Consider the following 25,355-nt stretch of genomic DNA (forward strand, 5'->3'; position numbering starts at 1 on the left):
TTCACATTTTTGGCATTTGTTTCTTTAAGACCATAAGACAGAGGAGTGGAAGTAAGGCCATTCGGCCCATCGAATCCCCTCTGCCATTCAATCATGGCTGATGGGCATTTCAACTCCACTTACCAGCGTTCTCCCCGTAGCCCTTAATTCCTTATGACATCAAGAATTTATCAATCTCTGCCTTGAAGACATTTAGCGTCCCGGCCTCCACTGCACTCTGCGGCAATGAATTCCACAGGTCCACCACTCTCTGGCTGAAGAAATGTCTCCGCATTTCTGTTCTGAATTGACCCTCTCTAATTCTAAGGCTGTGTCCACAAGTCTTAGTCCCCTCGCCTAACGGAAACAATTTCCTAGCATCCACCCTTTCCAAGCCATGTATTACCTTGTAAGTTTCTATTAAATCTCCCCTTAATCTTCTAAATTCCAACGAATACAATCCCAGGATCCTCAGCCGTTCCTCATATGTTAGACCTACCATTCCAGGGATCATTCGTGTGAATCTCTGCTGGACACGCTCCAGTGCCAGTATGTCCTTCCTGAGGTGTGGGGACCAAAACTGAACACAGTACTCCAAATGGGGCCTAACCAGAGCTTTATAAAGTCTCAGTAGCCCAATGGTGCTTTTATATTCCAACCCTCTTGAGATAAATTTGCATTGAATTTTGCATTATTTTTCAATTTGCATTGAAAATTCAGTCTTCATCATCAAGGTGAATACAATCATTTTAAACTTGGTACACTATGATTACATTTCCTGCCAGAGGTGACACTAGTTGTCTTGATTCTGCATTTCTCAGCTTTCTTTCTGTACTAGAGAGATGTACCAAATTCCTTTTGGGCCTATAATTGGGTGTAGTCTGTTTAGATAGAAAAGTTGTGGGGCTTTGCTAAATTGATTTTTGGGGCTGATTGTCATAATTACCTTTGATATCATTCTGTCTCTGTGGAAGTCTCCCACTCATCCCCGTTTATGTTAATGTGAAAGCCCAGCACTTCATTTTTGCTCCATTATCCATCAGTTACCTTATCCACCAAATGCCTCCCACCATTCTTATATGACACCTTTGCTACCATTCTTTGCTTCTCTGTGACTGCCTCTTTCTGCTCACCTCATTTTGCATTGTATTGCAGGTTCGATCCCTGTCTGTTTTGACCACATTACTTTTGTATGCCCATTCTTCTATTGAAGGATATTCTCTGTGTTTATTCCATACCTTTGACTTTACCTTTGTTCCATTTTGTAGTACTCCTCCAACTTCTCAATATCTGCAAGCTGAAATGACCTCTCTAACATTTCTTTTGCAGATGTTTAACTATTCTCTTTTTTTTTCAACTAAGTTGGTGATGTCCTATTTTGGTCAATATTTTGATAGTATTTAAATATTTTGGTCCTGTTTGTTTGCCACGTCTCATCACCTATATAACCTATTTAAAAATGCATTGCGTAAGTTAATATCACCTATATAACCTATTTAAAAATGCATTGCGTAAGTTAATATCACCTATATAACCTATTTAAAAATGCATTGTGTAAGTTAATATCACCTTTTTTGGTTTTGGAAGTTTACTCTGGCAGTTGTTATGATACGGGGTGAACCCCTCTGTTATTTAAACCAAACACCCAGAAAAGCTCATCTTACCTCGTAATCTGTTAAAATATGAGTGACAGAGAACTCGCAAATTCCACCACTTACAGAAAATAACGTAATCTTTTTTTAACTCTAAAAGTGAACATTAACACTTCTAAGCTATTCACAGGTCTAAGCCCCCCTTTCTCTTAACTGCTTATTATCTGCCCCCAACTCTGTAACAATATGCTGTTCCAGTAAGACATTTATTAAAATTACATCAATTTAATTTCAAAACACACAGCCGCTCTCATCTTCTGTGTCTGACATCTTCTGGTTGAAGATTTCCCAGGGCCATTGTCTTTTTACTGCAAGTATGTTTCATATGAGAAGGAGAGTGTTTCCTAATTTCTTAGAGAGCAAGATGTTAGCTCTCCATGTATTTCTGTCTCAATGGCAGTTGCTATCTGACCAATTTTCAAAATGCCCATGTTCTATGTCCCCCAACAACGGATTGTCTCATTGCCAACGGATGTTGGCAAAACAATAAATTCAAACTAGATTGGGTTTTAGTATCCTAGGGCATAATTTAAACTGGTTAAATTCAATTTGTTGTCAAAACAGCAACCAAAACTCAGGTGTCTATTTCACAGCCAAATGTTACATATTTTCAATTTTCCCGTACACGCTAGGACTGCTGTCCAGCCATATACACAGATGCTTGTTAGCTCTCAGTTTAGAACAGCATTCACTATCTCTTAAAGGGACGATACACACCTTCAACCTCATAACAGTATCAATAACTTAAGACTTCTAAATTATTATTTGCGTATCACATAGTTTTTACTTGCTGTTCAGATAGAAACTTGCACTTCTTAATTCGTACATCCACGTATACAAGGTTGCCTGGGCTTGTCAGAAAGTAAGAACAGAGGGAATGGTCAGTTCTGCCCTTCCAGTCTCCAAGTACTAAATCAGACTACTTCATCCTGAACTAGCTAGCCTAACGTGTGTGCAATGTTGCCAAAGTTCATCCAAGAATTTGAATGGTGGGAGTGATCTGTTCTATCCTTCCCGTGTCTGTCCTGAGCTAGAGTAACCTGTCAGATTACAGTTCCTTGTACCTTATTCATGATAAACTCTGGATAGACTAAACCTGCCTTTTTTAAGGCTCAATAATTGGCCTGTGCTCGGAAAGCTGGACCCCACTTCTCCAGTTTTTTGATCACTTAGCATAGTTAATTTACTGTTCTCCAACTTAGTCATCTCATCTCTGCCAATGAAGTGGTTAGTACTGCTGCCCTACAGCCTTGGGTGGCTGTCTGTCTGTCCATGTGGAGTTTGCATCTGCTCGGGTTTCTGCCAGGTGCTCCAGCTTCCTCCCACAGTCCAAAGATGTATGGGTTATGTGGATTGACCACGCTGAATTGCTCCATAGTGTCCAGGGATGTCTAGGATAGGTGGATTAGCCATAGTAAATGTGAAATTATAGGCATAGAATGAGGTGGGGAATTGATTGGGATGCTATTTGGATGGTCAATGCAGACTTGATGGGCTGAACAGGAGAAAGTGAGGACTGCAGATGTCGGAGATCGGAGCTTAAAAATGTGTTGCTGGAAAAGCGCAGCAGGTAAGGCAGCATCAAAGGAACAGGAGAATTGACGTTTCGGGCATAAGCCCTTCTTCAGGAATGATGGGCTGAACAGTCTTTATTTGCACTTTAAGGATGCTATGAATCTAAGCAACAAGCCCAACCAGTTACACATTCAGCAAAACATATAACCATGTCAATTTAATATTTAATTTTATTTCGAGAAATATCTTGCAGGTTTTCATCTGTTCAGTTCCTTTAACAATTGCATAGTTGCTCCACATCAATCACATTTAGAGCTGAAAATGTGTTGCTGAAAAAGCGCAGCAGGTCAGGCAGCATCCAAGGAGCAGGAGAATCGACGTTTCGGGCCTGAACCCTTCTTCAGGAATGCTTTCCTGAAGAAGGGCTCATGCCCGAAACGTCGATTCTCCTGCTCCTTGGATGCTGTCTGACCTGCTGCGCTTTTCCAGCAACACATTTTCAGCTCTGATCTCCAGCATCTGCAGTCCTCACTTTCTCCTATCAGTCACATTTAACAAGCTTGGAATCATGATAGCTCGACCTTAGAAATGAAAGTCACTTAAATGTTGATGACTGCAAGCAAACTTCATGTCAGGCCTTAAAAGTTAATAGGATTGATTGGACTCCATGTTACAGAATCCATGTATTTCACCACCTCCCATCTTTATACACTTGACTCATGTATTTTTTATGCATGCACACCACATCCTTCCCCCTTTCATCAGGTGTCATACCGTTACGGGGACAGTAGGAAAAGAGAGGAATCAGATCATTCGGGGTGGCACAGTGGCTCAGTGGTTAACACTGCTGCCTCACAGCACCAGGGACCTGGGTTCGATTCCTGCCTCGGGTGACTGTGCAAACTCCACACAGACATTCTCCCTTTGGCTGCGTGGGTTTCGTCCGGGTGCTTCGGTTTCCTCCCACGTCCAAAAACATGCAGGTTAGGTGAATTGGCCGGGCTAAATTGCCTATAGTGTTAGGTGCATTAGTCAGAGGTAAATATGGGGCATGTGTCTGGATGCGTTACTCTTCGGAGGGTAGGTGTGAACCTGTTGGCTGAAGGGCCTGTTTTGACATTGTAGAGAATCTAATCAAAGCATCACCTTCAGTTAGATTTGGATATAACCTTCCAACTCTCAGCCCTATGGCTTTCTGGAAACCTCTTGCACTATTGAAATTCTTCCTTTCTCTTGCTTTGTCACGTTAGTAAAGAGCAAGAAGACAAAACATTACCATAAGCTAAGTTTCAACCAGCACTTGTGAGAATACTCTGATCCAGGGTGAGCGTGCATATTCATTTTCCAGTTCCACAGGTCATTCCAGCAGATGGTCACCTGTATTTTCTCATTATCCTGTTCCACTTGCTGATTTTATGTTAGAAAGTATGATGGATTTTATGCACTTAATCTAATCTTCTTCAGATCTCTGTCTCTGACAATGGAGTTATGGTGAAGGAGATTTGGTTAATAATCTGTTCCAGGCAGTCCTTCAAATTATCACCGGCTTTTAAGACCACTGTTTCTTGTCTGTGTGTGTACACCAGATCCTACCCTTACAGAAGCATTGCAGTTAAAACAGGTTGTTTTATTGTCTAGGAGATGTTATGTTCCAGCATGCCTGAATGATGTTTGCAAAGTGCTCACACAATATCTCCTCTTGTTCAGAAATGCGACTTGAGCCATCTCATGACCACTGACACTACCTCATAATGTGGTTAGAGATGGCCTTAAAACTGCATAAGTTCTCCTTGGTGATGCAGTTAGGATATGACCATACTGTAGTCAATTCCTCATTAGTACATCCCTCCAAGTATATTTCCAGTATTAACTTGTCCAGTTTGAATTGCATAGTGGTGGATACAGTGATACACAACGTGGTGTTTTTCCCTCATCACTCCAATATCCTTTACCTGATATACTTCCTTAGGAGTGATTTTAAAATAATAATAAGCATTGCGCTATCATTCCCTATAACATTCCAACCTTCAGAGTGGAGTCAGTCAGTATTGATAGAATAAACGTGTTAATTCTGCAATTTGACAACTAGTCAGATTGCTTGGATTTTGGGGATAAATTCTTATCCTGCTAATTGCTGATCCAGAGGGTACCTCTCTTTGAATTTGTTTCTGATTTTCTCTGGTTGTTTAACAACCCAACCACCAGAGGTAGAGAGGGTATAAGTTTTAGCTTCTCTCTTTCCTGACTCATTTATTTCCTTGAATAATATATTGATTATTTTTGCATGATCGTCCATGATAGGCACCACCATTTTAACCAGTCTGGTTGATTCATGGGCATTGTAGTACTACTTCATCATAAACTTTGGTCTTTCCGCAGGATCTCCTTCATTGACTGCTGAGGGTCCTGATTTTTTTGGGGCTAACTGGGCTACGTCAAGATATTTGCTACTATTCCATAACTAAATTCTGTCATTGTATCTTTCATCACTATATTTTAACCCTTCAAACTTACTTGGGGCCATTGGTTTCTCAGCCCAGTTTTCCTCTGGAGCTCTGGCCTGGGATCCCTATGCCTAAATTTTTCCTGCTTGGCAACCTTGTCAATTTTCCAAATAATGTTCAGGTTAAACCTGAGCACCTTGAACGTAATGTCAAAACTGAAATGTTTAGGATTATGGTGTACGTTCTGATGCAAAATCTTTGTTTTTCCAACAGCATTTGTCCATTTGCTGTCTTAGGGCTTAATACTGAGTGAGGGGGATCTTTTGGCATTAGTTGTGATGTTTTACTGGCACGCAATAGGGAGCATTTGCACTGTTATCATGGGAGATTCAGTCGTGGCATTAGGGACTTTTCATAGGAATACATTTCCCGTTTGCACCTACTACAGTCCTGTAGATTGCAAATGTTCCATCTTGTGCTCTTTGGCGGACAATGATTGAGCTGGGTAAATTCTGTTGCTCTTAATATGTATTGGCCTTTGGTTGAGCAGCAACATCCTCCTGTTCTTTGCTCTTAATGAATACACACTAATTAGTTTTGGGGACTTTAGGTACATTCCATCTTAACTGGATCCATACAATTGTCATTGTTACAAACAGACCTTTCCTGCAATATAAAACTATTTGCTTCCCTACGGTCATGTTCAACATAGTGTACTTTGTGTTGCATTCAACACCATTTATGGTGTACTATATTCTCATCTCCCTTGAATGTTGGACCATGGTCACAGTTCCCTTAACGATGGAAGGGGTAACTCTCAATCTCAGGAATATCAACAGGGTGCATAATGTTCTGTAAGACACATTATTGGCAATTTGCAAAGGCTGTTTACCAGAAGGTCTTGCCAGGGAGGTTGGGGCGCTAGAATGTTTTAGTGGCAAGGGACAGTTTCATTCGGGGGACTAGATACTGTTCTCTGCAGTTGCAACACGAAAGCTGTGCTGCCAGCCTGGTGTCAGGGTAACGGACATCTCAGGGCTGGAGAGGAACTTTTGAATGGGAGGGAACAAATCCAATTGTCATTATCGGTATTGGTACCAATGACGCTTGATTGGACTATAAAAAAGGTTCAGCTAAAAGATTCTGAACAGTTATGAGCTAAACTAAAATGTAGAACCTCTGAGGTAATAATCTTAGGATAATTACCTGTGGCTATGTGCAAACTGGTATAGAACAAATGGAGTCTAGGTGTTGATCTTTGAGCCATAAATTTATGGAGAAATAGGTTTTAGTTAATGGGGCACTGGTGTTAATACTAGGATAGAAGGCAACTGTTTTGGTGAGATGGGATTCACTTGAACCATGCAGGGATCAAGCCCTGGTGAATCGAATAACTAGAGAGCTTTAAGTGAGGGTAGGTTCAGGAGAGGAGAAACATAAAAGTGAAAGGATATGGCAACATTGCAGGGCACTTACTTAGATGATGCTGCCTAGAATGGGTCAGGCAAGGGCAGAGTGTATAAGCAAATGTAAACAGCAGGAAAATCAGAAATTACAGGGAGAGCTCAGCAGGTCTGGCAGCAGCTGTGGAGAGAAAACAGAGTTAGCATTTCAGATCCAGTGACCCTTCTTCAGAATAGGTTTGGTTTCTTGTAAACAGCAGCGTAAAGGGTCAAGGAGAAAGGATTATCTTTTAATAAAAGGGTCAAATTAAAGGCTGTTTACCTAGCTGTGCATTAGGGTCAAAGTTATCAAAATGGCTTGCACGACTGTTACTGTGTGGCAAACAGCACCTCTGTTTGGAGGACTGTGTATACTCCTTCCCTTGCTTAGGCATATTGGGAGAGTAGTGAATATGCGAACAAAAAAGGAGTACATTCTATTTGTTCCCATCAACTTTGTGTAAAGTTACTGAGTGATCGAACTCAGAGTGTCTGTAGATCCTTCCTGAAAGCTAACGTGGGAGGCTGTCAGCCATACCTTTCAGTTGGTCATTGTTGAATAGTACCAGTTCTATTCATCTGCATGTGCTGCTCCGTTCAGGTCATTGGGAACATGCAGGTCCAGGTGTGCAGGGGCTATCCTGGCTTTTGAGTGAATGATTGCCCATTTGGCTGTTTGGTGCTTTCTTTGTGCTCTCCCTCCTCGCCTGACTCGCTGTCACAGTCGTCCATAATGCTTCATGCACATAATATACCTCTCAATCACTTTGATGCTTGCCCTGACAAGGACTGTAATTACTCTTTGATCTGAGTATGCTATTTTTCCTTAACCGTGCATTAATATGCCACATTTCATGGAATTCCTGCAGTGTAGATAGAGGCTATTCAACCCATTGAGTCTGCACCAACCCTCTGATTATACCATCCTATCCCATAACCCCACGTTCATTATAGTTAACACACCTAGTGTCAGTCTTCATGGAAGACATGAATAACATCCCAAAAATTCAGAAGTTAGGAGGCAGAAGTGAGTATGATGGGTATCACCAAGAAAAAGGTATTAGAAAAACTGGCCTGAAGGTGGATAAATAACCTGGACCAGAGGGACTGCACTACAGAGTGGTAAAGGAGATAGCTGAAGAAGTAGTGGAAATATTGGTGGTGATATTCCAGGAATCACTGGATCAAGGGCGGGTGCTGAAAATGAGTAATGTTAACACACACACTCGCACACACATTTAGGAAGGGAGTAAAGCAAAAGACAGGAAATTACAGGCCAATTAGCCAGATCTCGATTGTTGGTAAGATTTTGGAGCTCAATGTGAAGAATGAGGTTTCTGAATACTTGGAAGTGTATGGTAAGATAGGACAAAGTCAGCATTGTTGCATCAAAGGGAGGTCATGCCTGACAAATCTGTTCGAATTCTTTGACAGGTAATGAGCAGGTTAGACGAGGGATAGCCAGCAGATGTTATCTACATGGATTTTCAGAAGGCCTTTGACAAGGTGTCGCACAGGAGGCTGCTGAGTAAGATAAGGGCCATGATGTTAGAGGCAAGGTGTTAGCATGGAGAGAAAATCTGGCAGAGAGTAGGGATAAAGGGGTTCTTCTCAGGATGGTAGCCGCTGACTGGTGGTGTTCTGCTAGAGTCAGTGTTGGGACCGCAACTATTCACTTAATACATTAATGATCTGGCATTCTGGCAAAGTTTGCAGATAATACAAAGACAGGTGGAGGAACAGGTAATATTGAGGAGATGGGGAGGATGCAGAAGGATTGGGACAAGTTAGGAGAGTGGGCAAAGAAATGGCAGATGGACTACAACATGAGAAATAGGAGGTCATGCACTTTGGTAGGAACAATAGAGGTATGGATTATTTTCTAAATGAGTAAAAAGATCTGAAATACAAAGAGTCTTGGGAGTCCTAGTCCAGGATTCTGTTAAGGTAAACTTGCATGTTGAGTCGATAGGAAGGCAAATACAACGTTAGCATTGATTTCAATAGGATTTGAATAGAAAAGCAGGGCTACACTTCTGAGGCTTTATATAAGGCTCTGGTCAGATGTCATTTGGAGTATTGTGTGCAGTTTTGGGCCCTATATCAGAGGAAAGATGTACTGGCCCTGGAACCGGCCCAGATCAGAAGAGTGATCCCACGAATGAAAGTCTTAATATGTGAGGAATGTTGGGTCTATGCGCGATGGAGTTTAAGAGGATGAGAAGCAACCTAATTGAAACTTACAGCTGGACAGAATGGACATTGAGAATGTTTCCATTAGCAAGAGAGACTAGGACCCGAGGGCACAGACTTACAGTAAAACGAACAACCCTTTAGAACAGATGAGGAGAAACTTCTTCAGTCAGAATAGAACTCATTGTCACAGAACGCTGTGGAGGCCATGTCATGGAGTATATTTGAGATATAGATATGTTCTTGATTGTCAAGGGGATCAGAGGTTATGGGGAGAAAGCAGGAGAATGGGGTTGAGAAACCTCTTAGCCACGATTGAACAGTGGAGCAGACTCGATGCGCCAAATGGCCTGATTATTGCTCCTATGTCTTATAGTTGAACCTGCACAAATCTGGACATTGTGACAATTTAGTACGGCCAGTCCGCCTAACCTGCACATATTTGGACTGTGGGAGGAAACAAGAACACCCGAGGGGACCTAACCAGGCAGAGGGAGAATGTGCAAACTCCACACAGACAGTTGCCAAGGCTGGTATTGAGCCTGGATCCCTGGCACGGAGAGGCAGCAGTGCTAACCACTGAGGCACTGTGCCATTCTATTTAAGCCCACCTGTTGCCTTTCACTTCCTTCTGCCTAAGAACTGAGTGCATTCTTCCTTAGCTGTAGTATTGCATTGATTCTGATTATTCACGCATTGATTCTTAACAAATTATATATAATTTTCCCTTTTCAACCCATATTTCTCCAAGTCCTTTTTGTGGCCTTGCCATTCCTCTTCAAATTCCTCTGCAACTTATCCACGACTGTTTCCTTTTTTTCTAAGTTCTGTTTTAACATATGTACCTCCTGTGCCTTTTCTTCCTTTTTGTTGATTCACTGACAGCCAGTTGGCTTTCTGTATGGCCAGCTTTCAAATAGATCCTCTAAACCGCACATCCACCTCCTGTACTTTAGAAGATAATTTACACCATTGCTCTTAAAAAGGCATCTTTTCCTTGTGCAACCTTGTGCCAACATATTCCTGATTAGTCTATTGTATATTTTCCTCAACCTCCACCTGGATCACTAGTTTTGTCAACAATAACTTGCTTTGTATGTTATATCCCCTTTTTGGTTCAGAGGTCTGCTTTGAGTATTAACAACTCAAGACTCCCAAGCTATTGTTTGTGCATAACACATTTATTTGGCACTGGAAAATATATTTATACTCCATTACACTTGTATTGTGTAAATGTGTGCAAAGTTGCCCGGGCTTGCCCTACATTTGGATTGGAGGGAGTGGTGATTTCTTTCTTTTTTAATTGATCAGATTATTGCTTTCTGAGCTGAGCTAGCGTAACCTGTTGGGCACAGTTCCCTATCCCAGGCTCAGTGGTTGATGTCCAAATAATTGGCTCCAATAGACCAAAGCTGACTTTGAGGCTCAGCAATTGGCCAGTGTAACATAGGCTGAACTTGGGTTCAGGTTTTTTTTTGATCCATCTCGTGTAGCTAATTCTCTGTTTTCCAGACCTCTCAGGACTAGCAAAACATTAATCTCAAATCCAACTTGCCTGTTTCCAAGTAACAAGTCCATGTGACGTGTTTGTGTTAAATTTAACAATAGTTTGAACCATATCAGTTTAATATTTAATCTCAACCTGCAGGATGTTGGTCTACATATCATTCATTCAGTTTCATAAACAATTGCACACTTTTACCATGGGAATCATGTAACAGGCTCAGAATCAAGATAGCCAGATATTAGGAATTAAAGAGCACTTAAACATCAGTGACTGCAATAAAACTTTTCTCCAATCCTTTAAAATTAATACGATCAGTTGAACTTCTTCTCACAGATTCAGTATGTTCTCTTCTTTCTCCTCCCCCACTTCAGACACTTTTCTTTTGAATCAATTATTTGTTATTACATTACTTCTCCTTTCATCATTACTGAGTCAATAGGAAAGTCTGTAGGGGATCGCTTACACCTGTCCACCATTATTGATTCATGACACTCATGTCCATTACCTTTCGCCTTAATGCTAACTATTCAGACCAAAATTACTTGATTCCCTACCAAAATTCTTGTTATTTTTTGCAATTCATTGATTATTACAACTTTACAATAAATTAACTCACCACTTATGAAGAAAATGTATAACCTTTCTATGCAAAATATAGCAATATAATTTATGTATCCTGATATCATTCATTTCCAAAGTGATATTATTTATGTATAAATAGTGATGGTTTTTTTTTTACATAGAGATGTTATGTATATAGTAATATCATTTTTGGAGGTTGGATAAAAATGGTGGCATATCAGTGTCACTTCTATGAAGTGTTTTCTTTTAAAGAGAAAAAGAGTCCTTCGAATGATCTAATTCAGTTTACATCATAGAGCAGGTGACTGTTATTGGAAAGATGTTTATACTGTGACCTTTATGATAGGCAGGATAGATACAAAGTCCACAAGCTTTTTATTCAGTTCAGAATTAAGATATGTAGTTTGGTTCAGAAAGCACCAAAGTTGAGTGTAGAAGCAAATTTAGTTTCTCTCTAGAAGAAGAATTCAGGGCCATTCAGGCTGCAAGCTAGCTCAGCAGAAGGTCTACCTTGTGAAATCTACAAACCAGGAAAATTTAGTTACAAATGTACAGCTTGTTGGAATTCAGAAAGTTTAGGCTCTTCGATTTTGTGGAATGGTTTATGTCAGCAGTTTTGGAAGGTATTCATCAAATTGTTTCCACAGCCAAAGTCAAGAAGCTGTCAGGAATTAGTAAAGTAAAACCTGTTATCGTGTAGATTAAAATTTGTCTGGACTTAATTCTCTGTAATAAATAGTAGTAGGAAACCAGTTGAAGCTTATTTTGCTGTAATTTACATGCTCCTAATTGTCATTGATATTTAAATAGATTTTTTTATTTGTTCGTTTGTGTAATAAGCTTTGTCTCTGTTATTAGAGAGTCTGCAGCTTGTGTGAATGTATTTTGGTGCTTAACCCCTGTGTTGATTGAATAAACATGGTCTATTGAGCCAAGTTTCATTCTGGGATATAATTTTGTCCCATATTAATATCGGCATTATCACAAAAGCAAATTCTGTCTCAAAAAACATATTCTGATATTTAATTGCTATCAACAAATATAGATATCCACTCTGTTATAAAATACAAACTTTCCTGATTTTACTGACCAGCAACACTTATCGTTTATATTTTTATTTTTGCAGGTTGTTTAATTTGTTGTGATCAGTATGATGACAGTCCAGTGGTGATCTTGTACCATCTGTGATATTTCTTTTCCTGCAGCAATTGTAAAATTCGTCATATAGATTGTAGAAGTTGAACACACAACACACATTGGAACAGGGGATGATTTTCTTTTTCTAATTGTGCCTGTAGGAGTCCTTGATGATAAGTCTCTTGTGACCTTTACAAATGTACCTACTGGCAGTCGAGTGATTCAGACGGTTAGCAGTCAAATGCCTCAACATGTACCTGGACAGATGGTTACTATCCTTCAGCAGGCACCAGCAACGTCCATGGGACAACATCAGCTTCCAGTGAAGACAATAACTCAGAATGGCAAACATGCTGTTCCGGTTACAAGCCTCCAAGGAAATACTTACGGTAGGTAATTTTCTTAACCTATATTTATAAGAAATATTGGTTATAATATGAAGCCTTGATTAGAAACCTGGAATGGGTATGTAGAAGTTTCTTCACTGGATTGGTGATACAAAAGTTTGTATTTGGAGATAAAAATGTACTGACCATGAGAAATTTAAAGTTGATCATATAAATAGCGAGGTTAAAAAAAAATCAGTAATGTGATCATGTAAGTACATCCCTAAATAGCAGGAGAGCTGCCATCCTTGCCTTGCAGACATCTCCAGATCCAGAGTAATTTGGTTCACTCTTCACTACCTTTTTAATATGGTCGAGCTAACCACTCAAATTACATAGTGATGATTGGTAATTGCTGGCTTTCTCATGTCCCATAGTGATGCCCAGACTGCAGAAATGAATAATAGAAAAACTGACATCGGGCAATGTCGTTACTTCCAAAGGAGCTTTGCATGTTCATAATTTGCTGTACACAGCTGTTTTGTTGGCTGAGCAACTGAAGTTGATAACGATTCTTTAGTTTTATTACTGATCATAACCTTAATGATGAGCTGTGACCAAAATTGTTTCACAAGCTCAGGGGTAGTGGATGAGTAAAGTGTGGCATTCTAATTGCTTAATCTCCATTGAGATCAGCTGTGTCAGTCCATCATGGATTTTGTCTTAAACTGTCCTATAATATTTTCATGAGCTTCATTTAAACTCCCATGCTTTGAAATCTAGTTCTTAATTATATTTTATGCAATAAATTGGGATATCTTTGCAATTGTGTTGTTTAAAAGCTGGAGCAAGTGTCGTTGCACTAGCTATAATTGCGCAAATAACCACAAAATGTGTTTTGTTAAAACTTGCAACAACAAATTGTTCTTTTATAGAATCTCAAAGTGTGTTGTGTTGGCTTAGCACACAACCTGACTGGATTGTTGGTTATTTTTTAAGTGAAAGTGTAGTTCAGCCTTCTGAACAAAGGAGTTTTGTCTGATTTGAACTTGTCTGCCCTCATTGGTGGACTTCTCAGACAGGATAAAGACTTCAGTGGAACACCCCACATAGAAGCGAAAACTGGCTGGGCCAATCAATGCCCAACATGCATAATTCCTATCAGCTGATCACAGGGCTTCATTGACAGTGGTGAAGATTGAAGCTTAGACTTGGCCACCATCCATCTCCATCAGGAAGTGTAATGTAGCTTTGGAGGAAAATATTTGGAACAAAGTAGAAAATTTGTGCTTGTCTGTAAAGAAAGGGTTGAAATTAGGGTGGAGGGATGACTCAATGGTTATCACTGCTGCCTTACAGTGCCAGGGACCCAGATTTGATTCCAATCTCAGGTGACTGTGTAGAGTTTGCACCTCCTCTCCATGTTTGCGTGGGTTTCCTCAAGGTTCTCTGATTTACGCTCATATTCCAAAGATGTGCAGGTTAGGTGAATTGGCCATGATAAATTGCCCATAGGGATGTGTAGGTTAGGTATGACTTAAGTCTGGGATGTAGAGTAGTAGGGTAGGGAAATTGATTTGGAGTGGGATACTCTTTGGAGGGTTGGTGTGGACTTGTTGGGATGAAGGGCCTTTTCCACACTGTAGGGATTCTATAAAAAGAAGTCAAGCTGAAAGTTTTAATTAAATGTGAAGAATGTGTACTTTTTTTAAATTTTAGTTTTCTTCACCTCCTCAGCTATTACTAATCCACTACAGATCCTGGCTGCACAGGCTACATCTTCGTCCCCTGCAGTTATGAGCAAGCACCTTGTCACCGAACCACAACATCCAGCTGTATCCCTAGGTGAGCCTGAGGCCAAACGGCCCAAGATGGAAGAGTCAACTGGATCAAGCTCAGGTCTTGCTGTGATCACATCAACTCCACAAATGCAGGGTGCCAGTGAATAAGGAAAACAGGAATCATGGAAACCGATTACAGTGGTGAAGATATACTCAAGTATGTTCCACAGAAAAAAAGACAGAATTCCAAGGTGCCAAACTGATGGGAGAAAGGATATTTAAAAAAAAAAGCAAGCCTACCTTGAACTGAGGTGCTCGTTTTTAACGAGGAAACGAGACAGCTGATTGTTGGATTAAGGATGGCTGAGGTGGCGATGCAGCCATCTCCGTAAACTAGGCTTTGTTGGTGTTTTACAAGCCTTAATTTTTAAAAAAAAGTTATAAAGGATTGGTGGGAGGGAAGCAGATGAAATGACTCGAGTTCCTCTAGACACAATGGGGTCTTGCCAAGACTCTAGCTTGGTGATGTGGAGATAGTACTCAGTAAATGTGCTAACTTATGTTCTTAATTACTACAAACCATATCGGTACTGCTGACGTGCCATGTTTTGTGCACATAGCCTTTCCAGGAGAACAGAGAATTTACTAATTTTGTCAAACAATATTGCCCAAATTGCATTGGAGACATTTTGTGCCATTGCCCAATGTCACAAAATTAAGCCAATTTTCCTTGTATATTGCACTTCGCTAAACTGCATCCCCACAATGTGGCTCATTTGGGGAAATCCACGAGGAACCCTTTATAAACAGACAAGTTGTTTGAGTGAGAGTATGGAAGTGCGGAAGCTCCCCTATGAGTGAAATTTATTTTTAAAATGGAATTAGTTAAAGCAAGACAGGACAGTTTATTAATACTGTTAAAGTCAGCCTCTTTTGGAGGGGGTTGGGGGTGAAGGAGGAAGAGAACAAATGATGTCTGTGCCTTGTGCTTAATGTCAATACCTGAGATATAACTGGATTGGTTCCTGAACTAAAATTATTTTTAACAGTGCCTGCTTGATCCCAAACTTTTCAAAATATTGCCTCACTGAATTATCCCGTCCAATTTGACAGTGGCGTTTTAAGTTTTTGTTTTCAAACTGTGCCGTTGAGTTAACAATAGTTTCCCCCAATTGACCAGCAGAGCAATATTTTAACAATTGATGTAACTTAGTGGAGCTTTGATCAGTTATGTAGTTTAAATCATTGAGAACAGGCCTTCCTTTAACTGTTGAATGTTTTACCATTGAAGCAAAGAACATTTCATGTGCTGACTATGGCAAAATATCAGAGTAATATTTACAAAAAAAAAGTACTTGCAAATTACACAAATACAGCCACTTTATTTTTGTCATTGAATTCGTTCTGAATTTCAATTCACAATCAGATCTGATCATGCATATATAATCCACATTTTTTAATTGAATTAGACTCTCATTTTAGAAATGGGAGTTACATGTTTCTATTCTAAAGTATGCAAGTAGCTTAAGAAATTGGTACTACAAATTCAGATCAACTGGATCTGATTCAATGCTCTTTTGTTTTTGTCGTGCTGAGGAGACACCAGTAATATTGTGCAACGTTTTAAAAACTATTAAGAGAATTCTGTAATTCTCACAAGCTCATTTATTAACTTATGTTTGTAGATTTTGGTATTCCACTAATTTTTATGTGTTTATACTTGTTACTCAAAGTTGCATTTCAGCAAAAACCATTTCCCTTAAATCTCCTTTACACAAATGTAATTAAATCTCAGCCAATATAGATTTAATTTATTTTGTGGGTTCATTCCTGACATAGTTCAGTTTCTGTTGGTATCGATAATGTTGGCTGGAAAAGTATACAGATCATGAAAAAGGTATGTCAGAGAGATCGTTATGACTGGCTCAAGTCTGTTCTATTAGTGAATTTTCTGGCAAATTCTGTAGCTGTATTGTGAGAGGTAGTGAATTGCTCTGTATGACACCGCACACCTCCCCAGTACTGCAAATGATAAAATATGAAGCTCTGTTTTATGGAAGTTGGAATTCTAAAGATTAGTCATTCTGGCAAGCCCTTTGTTAATTTTTGAGATAACATGCAATTTCCATCTGCACCATTAACAAAGGAAATGGAAACATATTAACAAAGTAAAATTAGGAAGCCAGTAAACTAACCTGATGACAGCTTCAATTGGAGTGAGGTTTGTATAACTATGTTTCAAACAATAACATTGGCTGGGTCACTTTTCAGGAAAGTAACCATCAAGGCAGCTCAAATGTGGAGGTGCAGTTGTTTGACAAAGCTTTAATAATGCAGTGGAAATCTGTTGTGTGTCTCTGTACAAAATAACATGAAATTTCAGAAATACATTTTCTAAAAATTGAGCAATATTAAAATGCTATATTTTGTATACATTGTTTTAACAGCTTTCCACTGTAAATAACTTTTGTTTTAATATCAATGAGTCTTTTGCAAGAATTTCTTTAATCTGAATATTATAGATCCTGAAGAATGAGAACAGTCAGGAATGTGAAAAGAGTGTTGAAGCTCATTCTTTATAACCAAAATTTTCTCATTATAACATCCGACTGAGCAACCTCAATGCCTTTATTACTTTGTCTGACTGATTATTTCAAGCATATATTATAAGAGAATTTTTTTTACCTCTGGTATTTGTTTTAAATGTATTTACTAGTAATACTTGTCTAGATTCTCTGATCATTCTTTTTATCTTAGCTTTACGTAATTTAAAATGTCAGAGCGGTGAACTGCAAGTATTTGATTTTGGTGAGGATGGGAATTTAGTGGCCAATATTCAGTGATGTTTTACTATTCAGTGAGTCAATATATTTAAGCTTCCTCAAACAGATTTGAAATGCAAAAGCAAATAGGGTAATGGGTTAATTCAGTTTTTTAAAAAAAGTATGATGTAAAATCATAGCAGGGGAGAATAAATTTTAAACGCTGTAAGGCAATTATTGTTATCAAATACTTAATGAAAGGAATGTGCTTATCATTTAGATTGTAAACTACAAATCAAGTGACTTTTGTGGGGGAAATGTCCTGTCTACTTATACTGGGGCAAACCAGAAGTAATTGTGAGATGTCCCCACCTCAAGTTTTCATTTCTTGCATATTCAACAGAACATCTGACAGATCTAGACTTGAAGCCCATCAAAAAAACTCAACTTAATATTGATGATCCTTGTTCTTTTCTCCCTGCCATTCAGTGCTGCATACACCATTCATTATTTCCCAATTGATGACAAAATTGCACTCAATTCAATTGGAATATTTTATGCTCGAAATTAAATTTGCTATTGCTGAGAAAATATAAATGGACAGAATGCGAATTGCAACTTGATTTTGGACAATGCAAGTCTGATGTTCGTCTGTCAATGCAACTTGTCTAATGAGGGCAATGATAGTCTAGTCTGACTTGAAATAGATTTTTTTTCTTCTGACAATGCAGTACATTCAGCATATACACAAAGCCACATTTCTCCATTGTGAAACGAAGTCAATTTCAAATGTTTTAAGTCTGCAATAAACAGCAACTTAGAAGCAGTAATACAGTCCAATCCTTGTTAGCAATGTTTTCCAAGTCTGACAGTATTGCTAACATTTGAGCACAGCCATCCCACACCTTGTAAAGACATTTTTGAAAGGAATGTTTATATTACCTGAACAGTGTGTACTGCAGGAAAAACACAGTAAGAACATTGTGGAATGATCACAATATATATTAATTAATTGTCAACCAACAAAGTGTAATTCATATAGTACGAATTCTTTGCAATGTGTGTTTCCAATTAGTCCAGCCTTGAATACCCATAATAAGCATGTGAAGATGCTGTACTGTTATTTAAAGATGCCACTTTGTGTTAGAACTTTACAATTTTTATATTAAAGGCAAAAAGATTTTTAACAATGTCATTGTAGAGCTCACTCCAAAATATATTTAAAATACAGATCCTAGCACTTTCAAATGTGGGTTTAGGGAAAGAAGATGTTTTCAAAAACTCTAATTTTTAAAAAAATTAAATAATTGTATTCTCATTTATAATGTGGATTTTAAAATATAAGTATAAATACAAATTGGCACTTGTATACATTGAGTGTTATCTTAAATGGAGTGGAATAGTTTGAAAACACCACATGGGGCTAGATTTTCATTGATCTGTAAGCAGCTACACTAGTTTAATTTTACATGTGGGATGAAGCCTGAAGTATGATAGATAGTGATCTAATGTAATGTCTGCCTCATCTTTATTGTACAAAAGATATTTTTTTTAAAATTAGCTATATCTTTTGAATCTGTCTAGGCATAATTTAATATCTTCACAGGTTCTTCAGTTGTCTTTGCTATCAAAACTTTTAGTTAATTCAGTTGTACTTATTAGTGCTTTTTAAATTCAAATTCTGTCATTTTTTTTGTAAACTGGACAGTTTGATTTATGAATCTTGGTACAATTTTCTTTGTTCAATATGACAATTCCTAACTGATATGAAAGATTGGTACTCATATTCTATCCTAACAAAATGCTCCATATCTGACAGGTTCTGGCCATAGGACAGTGGTTCCATGAAGCCTTCTAGTGGCAAAGCCCCCACCAGCCTCTTTATTCATCAACTATTTGTTTGTATTGGATGTTTCTGTTTTGTAGTTGTCTTCCAGAACCCAGCATGGCACTGATGGACAGAAATCTGATCTCACCAGATTACTGCTAACAAATTGCAAAGGTGGGAGTAAAGGCCTCATCCTCCAAAAGATGACCCAGACTGGTGGGGATGTCATTTTTCTTTTCTCTCCCATTAAATTGCAAGCTCATAACGATGCTGTTTGTTCTTCTCCTTTATGTTTAATCAGTGCACCCTTATCCCACCATATGTCAATAAACAAATCTGTCAGCTAGCATTTCTGGTAACTCTAGTTGGGATAGAGTAATATTATATACACAGGTGAGTACACATGGCACCTCACCCCTCCTACCAGTGGCTATTGTATAATTCCATCAAAATAGAACTGAAATCTATTTACTCTTTGATTTCATTTTAAAATCCAGCTTAAGCTCTTAGACTTTTCCGAATTTTTTCCGAATATTCAATTGAATGAAGTATCCTATACTCATAGAATCCCTACAATGCAGAAAGAGTTATTTGGCCTATCGGGTCTGCACCAAGCATCCCACCCAGATAACCCCCACCCTATGCCCATTATTACCACAGCTAACCCACCTAACCTGCACATCCCTGATACTATAGGGCAATTTAGCAGAGGCCAGTCCACCTAATCTGCACAACTTTGGACTGTGGGAGGAAACCGGAGCACCCAGAGGAAATCCATGCAGGCACTGAAATAGTATGGAAACTCCACACATCCAGTTGCCCAGTGCTGGAATCGAACCTCAGTCACTGGTGCTGTGAGACACTAGTGCTAACCACTGTGCCAACAAGCCATCCAAGCACTAAACTGATAATTTGACTGCTGATAGAAATTATCTAGCAGTAGTAAATTCCACATTTGAAAAGTTTTTGAATGTGTGTTAGAGACATTCCAAAAGCAGCCTTTCGTTAAAATTTTAAAACCATTCACTTTCACAACCAAATGTGGTAGCTCTTTATTAGCATTGTGGTTAAATAATTTCAGTAAGAATTTAATGTAGATAAGTAACAGTTTAGAACCATGCAAATTAACATTGTCCTTGTCAAAATAGAAAACAAAATGGTCTGCTATTTGTTTTTAGTCTTCTGCACTTTCCACATTGAGCAGTGCAAGTGGTTGGGATGCCTTTTCTCTAGTTTCTAACATGACCCAGTAGATAAGTGAAAGGAAGCTATTTTGCAACCAAGTATTTTGACTAATTTGTCATGCTTTGTATTTTCTAGCTATGTATTGCCAGCAGTCTCTGTTAGCAGAAGGAATAATGCTGCTACTTTGTGGTGGACAATTATAATACCATGACAAAACAAATCTCAGGTATACCTCATGTATAGTGAGGAAAGCAAATGGAGCAATGAGATTGTGCATAAATTATCCAAATCTGCCTTTTTTGTTTCAAAAGAAAGTGTTGAACGTATTAAATTAATCGCAACAAACTAGATGCTGCTATGAGAAAGTTATACTGTGGACTATCTGCAAACTTCTGTAGAAGGGAAGGGAGCACATCTGCATTCTTCTTATCTGGTCATCGAGATAATCTTAGCCGGCAGGAATAGATCTGTAGTTAACAGCACATTTCAGAAATTGGAAATAAGAAAATGATGGGGTAACATTTTCATCCAATTAATTGTCTGGCATGTTACAATTAGTTAGCTTTGGATTCTGCAGGAAAATAATTCAGAAATAAAAACAATAACTTCTGGAAATACAGTGTAGCTTCATTAGTATTTGAAAATAAGTTAAACTTTTATAATGCAGGCTGCTCTGGTTTGATAAATTCAGTTCTCCATTTTATGAAAATGCTGGATAAACTAGTTTTGTAGCAGCATTTATGTTCTTGTTTTGAATGTAACTGTTGGAAAAGAGACTTTTCAATATTTTGAGCACGTGGTATACACCAAACTAGGGATAATGTGTAGTTAAGAAGTGCAGTGACCATTCTATCTATTTAGAAAACCATTTAAATATTACAATTGGCGAATTCATTCTTTATGGTTTTTCCTCAATGAAATAAGACTACACTGCCTCAATCTGTGTTAATTGATTAATTATAAATGTGTGACAGTTTAAGGAGAAATAAAATCAGACTTATGTTTTTCTACATGTTTGCAGTTTTATTTTTAAACCAATACATTGTTTTAAAGTTTAGTAGGAATTAATTATAATTAAAGTTGCAATTTTAAAACAGTGTAACTTTTTTGATAACATATAATTTAATTGTACAGATTTTTAGGGATGTTATTGCCTAATTTAGCACAGGAGTTGTCAACATTTAAAATGCTGGTTAGTATAAAGACTGCTTTCCAAAGGGGTCCAGAAGCAATCTCCACCAAATTGTTCAAAATTACTTGCTGCTCACAAAAACTATTTTGTGGCTTCTTAACTGTAGGTTTTATAATATGCCAAATTATATAATCTGCTTTGCTCATTGTGTGGGACCCCATACAGCATGTGATATTGCATAACATGTGAAATTATAGATAAACCTTTCTTCAAATAATCTTTTCATTGTATTTTTCTAACAAAAACACAATGTTTGCATTTCAGTTTTGAAAGAAAACAAAATGTAATAGTAAATAAATAATTTCATAATTTCTTTGTTTAGTTTATTCATGGATGTGTAAAATGGACTAGTATCAGATTTGTTTCCATGTTTGACTTCAACAGTGACTTGTACCTCTAATGTTAACATTTGTCTAATGCAGAAAGTTGATGTCTTTCTAGTGAGGCTGCAACCTGGGGTTTTCACGTGGTACTAAGAGGATGGAATAATTTTGATTGTTCCAAACATTTCTGCGATATCCCCATTATATGTAACTTCAGTTTGCCAAAGGCAGAGTAGAAAGCTCACAAGAAAATAATCTCCAATCTTGTGATTACTCTTGTGATTAATACAGTTGTATTAACTGCTGCTTTTTAGTATATATTTCTGATTAGCTGCTTAGATTTAAAAACAAATGCAAGCCAAAGTTATTGCAGACAATGCAGAAAAGGTGAGATCTTTATTGGTTGCTGGGGGAGAAAATGTGGTTTCAGCTCTGTAGGTATGGTTACAACTTCACATATATGTGAATCTGAAAACTGTCTGATAGACTGATAGCATGTCTGGTTCCCACATGTTGCTGATTTGTGTTTTCAGTTTAAAATGTGAAGTTACCTTTTCAGTATTGTGATGGAATACAACCTTTATCATTGTTCTTGTTTTCAAAGAAATTTCTACTTTATTTACAACTCCAGGTGAAGTTTTGCACATCAATAGATTTATTTTGCCAGCTGCTTCATTGATGGATTCTTCAAGCTGTCGCATGACATTGTGTGGAGGCAGGCCAATGAGGACTCCTAACCTTTTATGTGCTAATATAGAGGAATGTAATCAAGGAGGTGGATTTTTTTCATGCACTAAGCTTGGGGGAGAGGGGCAAGGAGGTGGAGGTTTACAATTTTATTTGGCATAGGATAGGACATTCAGTGCCTCCCACCCCAGCCCCATATTGAATTTTATTAACGTTAGGCTGCTAATGCTCCCCCTGTAAATTCCATTTATAACAAATATCCATCTGTATTTACCACTCAAACTTGCAGTTCTTTCCACGTCAGCCATTGCTATCTGCTGAGAAGTTAGTTTGATGATCTACTCGCAATTTTCTGCATTCTTTTATTGAACTGTCTCAATCTGCTGAAAAGTATCTTGAGTGTGCTGGTGCTTTCTGTCTTATGATCTGGTTGTTGGGTACATTCAAGCAGAGTTAAGTCTCTGAACCCTTGTGGTGGCCGGAGTGCGGAGAGGATAGAGGTGAGTGGTGTGGATTGGAAAATTGGGGCTTAATGATATAACCCTATCCCCAACTCTTACCTGGGAAAGCAGCATTCCTGAGTTTGACTGGGCTTCCAGGGTACTTTTTTTTCATGTTTGAAATTAATTTCTTGACGCTTCACTCCTTTATGTTTTGCATTTCCTCACACCCAAAGAACATAATGAATGAGTACATAAGTAAAACATGTTATCTCCCTGTTCTTTGTAGAAACAGCTGAATGATCTTGTCTGTTAATTTAAAACTTTAAATTAGATGAAAGCATGTTCTCAAGCTCAATGATAGTGAAATAAACCAAAAGTGGAATGAAACCTGGAAATGAGTAGTAAATCAGAAGATCTAAAAAGAGGAAAGAGAAATTAACGTTTTGCTGCAAGTTACTGTACATAGTGAAAGAAGTGAAAGAAAAAATGGAAACTAGGTGGAAACGAGCAACTGCAAAATGACTTTCTAACATAATTTAGTATGGCGATGATGTCTTAAGGTGATCCCATATAACCTGAGCATTACTTTAACACACATTTTGCCAGCCGGTAAATATTAGCTATCTCTACCTACCTTTAGCTTAATGACTTCACCCAAAAACATATTTTTGGTAGTTCATATAAAATGATCAATACTTTATCAAACTTTTTTTTCTTTTTCCTCTCATTGTTAAATCAGAATGAGGAAATAGAGCACTGTTTATCATCATCCCCTTTTCCCTACACTCAAAGACTAGTAACTGATCAGTTAAGACTGTTTTCCAATCTTGCTGCTACAAGTCATTTATTAAGAAGAAGCAATTCTGTGTATGGTCTCCTTTTAATAAAATAACGGGCACAAGTGTACAGTGTGCCTGCAGGTTTACAGAGCATTCAGAATACTTTTACTTTCATATCCAACATCATACTTGTTTTTTTGGAAAAATAACGTACATTAGCATGAATACATTGCACAATTATAAAAGCACAAATATGTTGCAAGTCTATCAGTATCTGATGTTTCTCTTCCAAAAATGGGACCTCCAGCTCTCCCAAGAAACTTAAGCCACTGAATGAACTTTGTTTTGTGAATCATTCTCCAAGTGTCCTGAGTGATGATCGAGTGACTTGGACCGAAAGGTGTGTCTTTGAATGTATATGTTGGATGCAGCTGGACAGAGTTCCCCATTGTTTGCTACACCTTAAATTAACTCATCACTGCCATCTTAGTTCAAGTCTGACACACTGAACAGCAGCTAAGATTTGTGGAATTATGTGACAGCAAATTACTGCCTTCAGGAGAAGCGCAGAGTAATTGATCAAACAGCTTATGTAGGAGGGCAGAAATGGTCTGATCATGTGTCATAAAATTGCAATGTTACTCCCTTATGAAAGCATTTATGATATTGCTCATAGCAACTAGGTCAATACCTGCACATGATCCAAAACATTGAAGCTGAATGTAGTGGTTAATGATGTTTAATTTACTTCAGTGTCTCAAAATACTTAAATTTTATACAATAATGAAGTGAAATATGTGAACTATTTTTCCACCATTGAATTATATTTCTTTCCCAGAATGTATTTTCCTTTGTAATATCTTTTGAATTTGAATTACGCCAGACCACATCAAATGTTGGTTTTATTTGCATAATGGGAAACAACCAAGCAGTCAACAGGTTGATGGTACCAGAACTGCATTTGGATAAAATTTGGTTGTGAGGAATTTGTCACTGGAACTTTAAAGTATTGGGACATAGACATTTCTCATTTCTTCTGGATATGTCCATAGGACTCTGTAATGACACTCTGCTTCCCTTTCACATTAAGTTACTGAGGAAGCACATTCCCAAATATGGTTTGTATGTAAAGGGCTTGTGCAAATAATTCATGAACTGTTGTGTTAACTTCTATGGACTGAATATTTCAAACTGTCAGATTTTATTCCCTTCTCTGCAATCTATTTTTAAAAATGAGGAAACTTGGTAGCCTTCAGCACTGATGGTTTTTGCTTCCATGGCACCTCAAAGTGTGGGACTGTGACATTATATGCAACAAAGCAGCATTAAAAATGGATAGCAACCACCTGCATATGAATGGTCAGTGCAGGGTAGACACTACTGGCTGTCACAGGATCCCACAAAACCCCTTCGGCACTTATCATGGAATTGTGTTTAAATTCAATATGCGAAGGATTTAGGTATATGTCATGTAAAACTTATTAAACTGTTTCCATTGATGTATTTGTATTTTATTCTAGGTGTTTGTTTAATCAGGCTAAAGCAAGTGAAGCCATACTGCTTTTTGTTATTAACAGCAATCTGATTGTGGTTTTAAT

At 38.1% G+C, this 25,355-nt stretch overlaps 1 protein-coding gene across 1 annotated transcript in view; it reads left to right on the forward strand.

Moving 5' to 3' along the window:
- The window catches only part of foxk1 (forkhead box K1), a 133,754-nt gene extending 112,020 nt beyond the window's left edge, over nucleotides 1-21,734 (forward strand). Inside the window, exons 8-9 of the mRNA XM_060840825.1 lie at nucleotides 12,613-12,840; nucleotides 14,515-21,734. Of these exons, the coding sequence (XP_060696808.1) occupies nucleotides 12,613-12,840; nucleotides 14,515-14,726 (440 nt within the window). The 3' untranslated portion in view covers nucleotides 14,727-21,734. The remainder of the gene's footprint in view (nucleotides 1-12,612; nucleotides 12,841-14,514) is intronic.
- Nucleotides 21,735-25,355: the final 3,621 nt, after the last annotated feature.

The sequence above is a fragment of the Hemiscyllium ocellatum genome, chromosome 20 (genome assembly GCF_020745735.1).
Source record: "Hemiscyllium ocellatum isolate sHemOce1 chromosome 20, sHemOce1.pat.X.cur, whole genome shotgun sequence".
Taxonomy (NCBI): Eukaryota; Metazoa; Chordata; class Chondrichthyes; order Orectolobiformes; family Hemiscylliidae; genus Hemiscyllium; species Hemiscyllium ocellatum.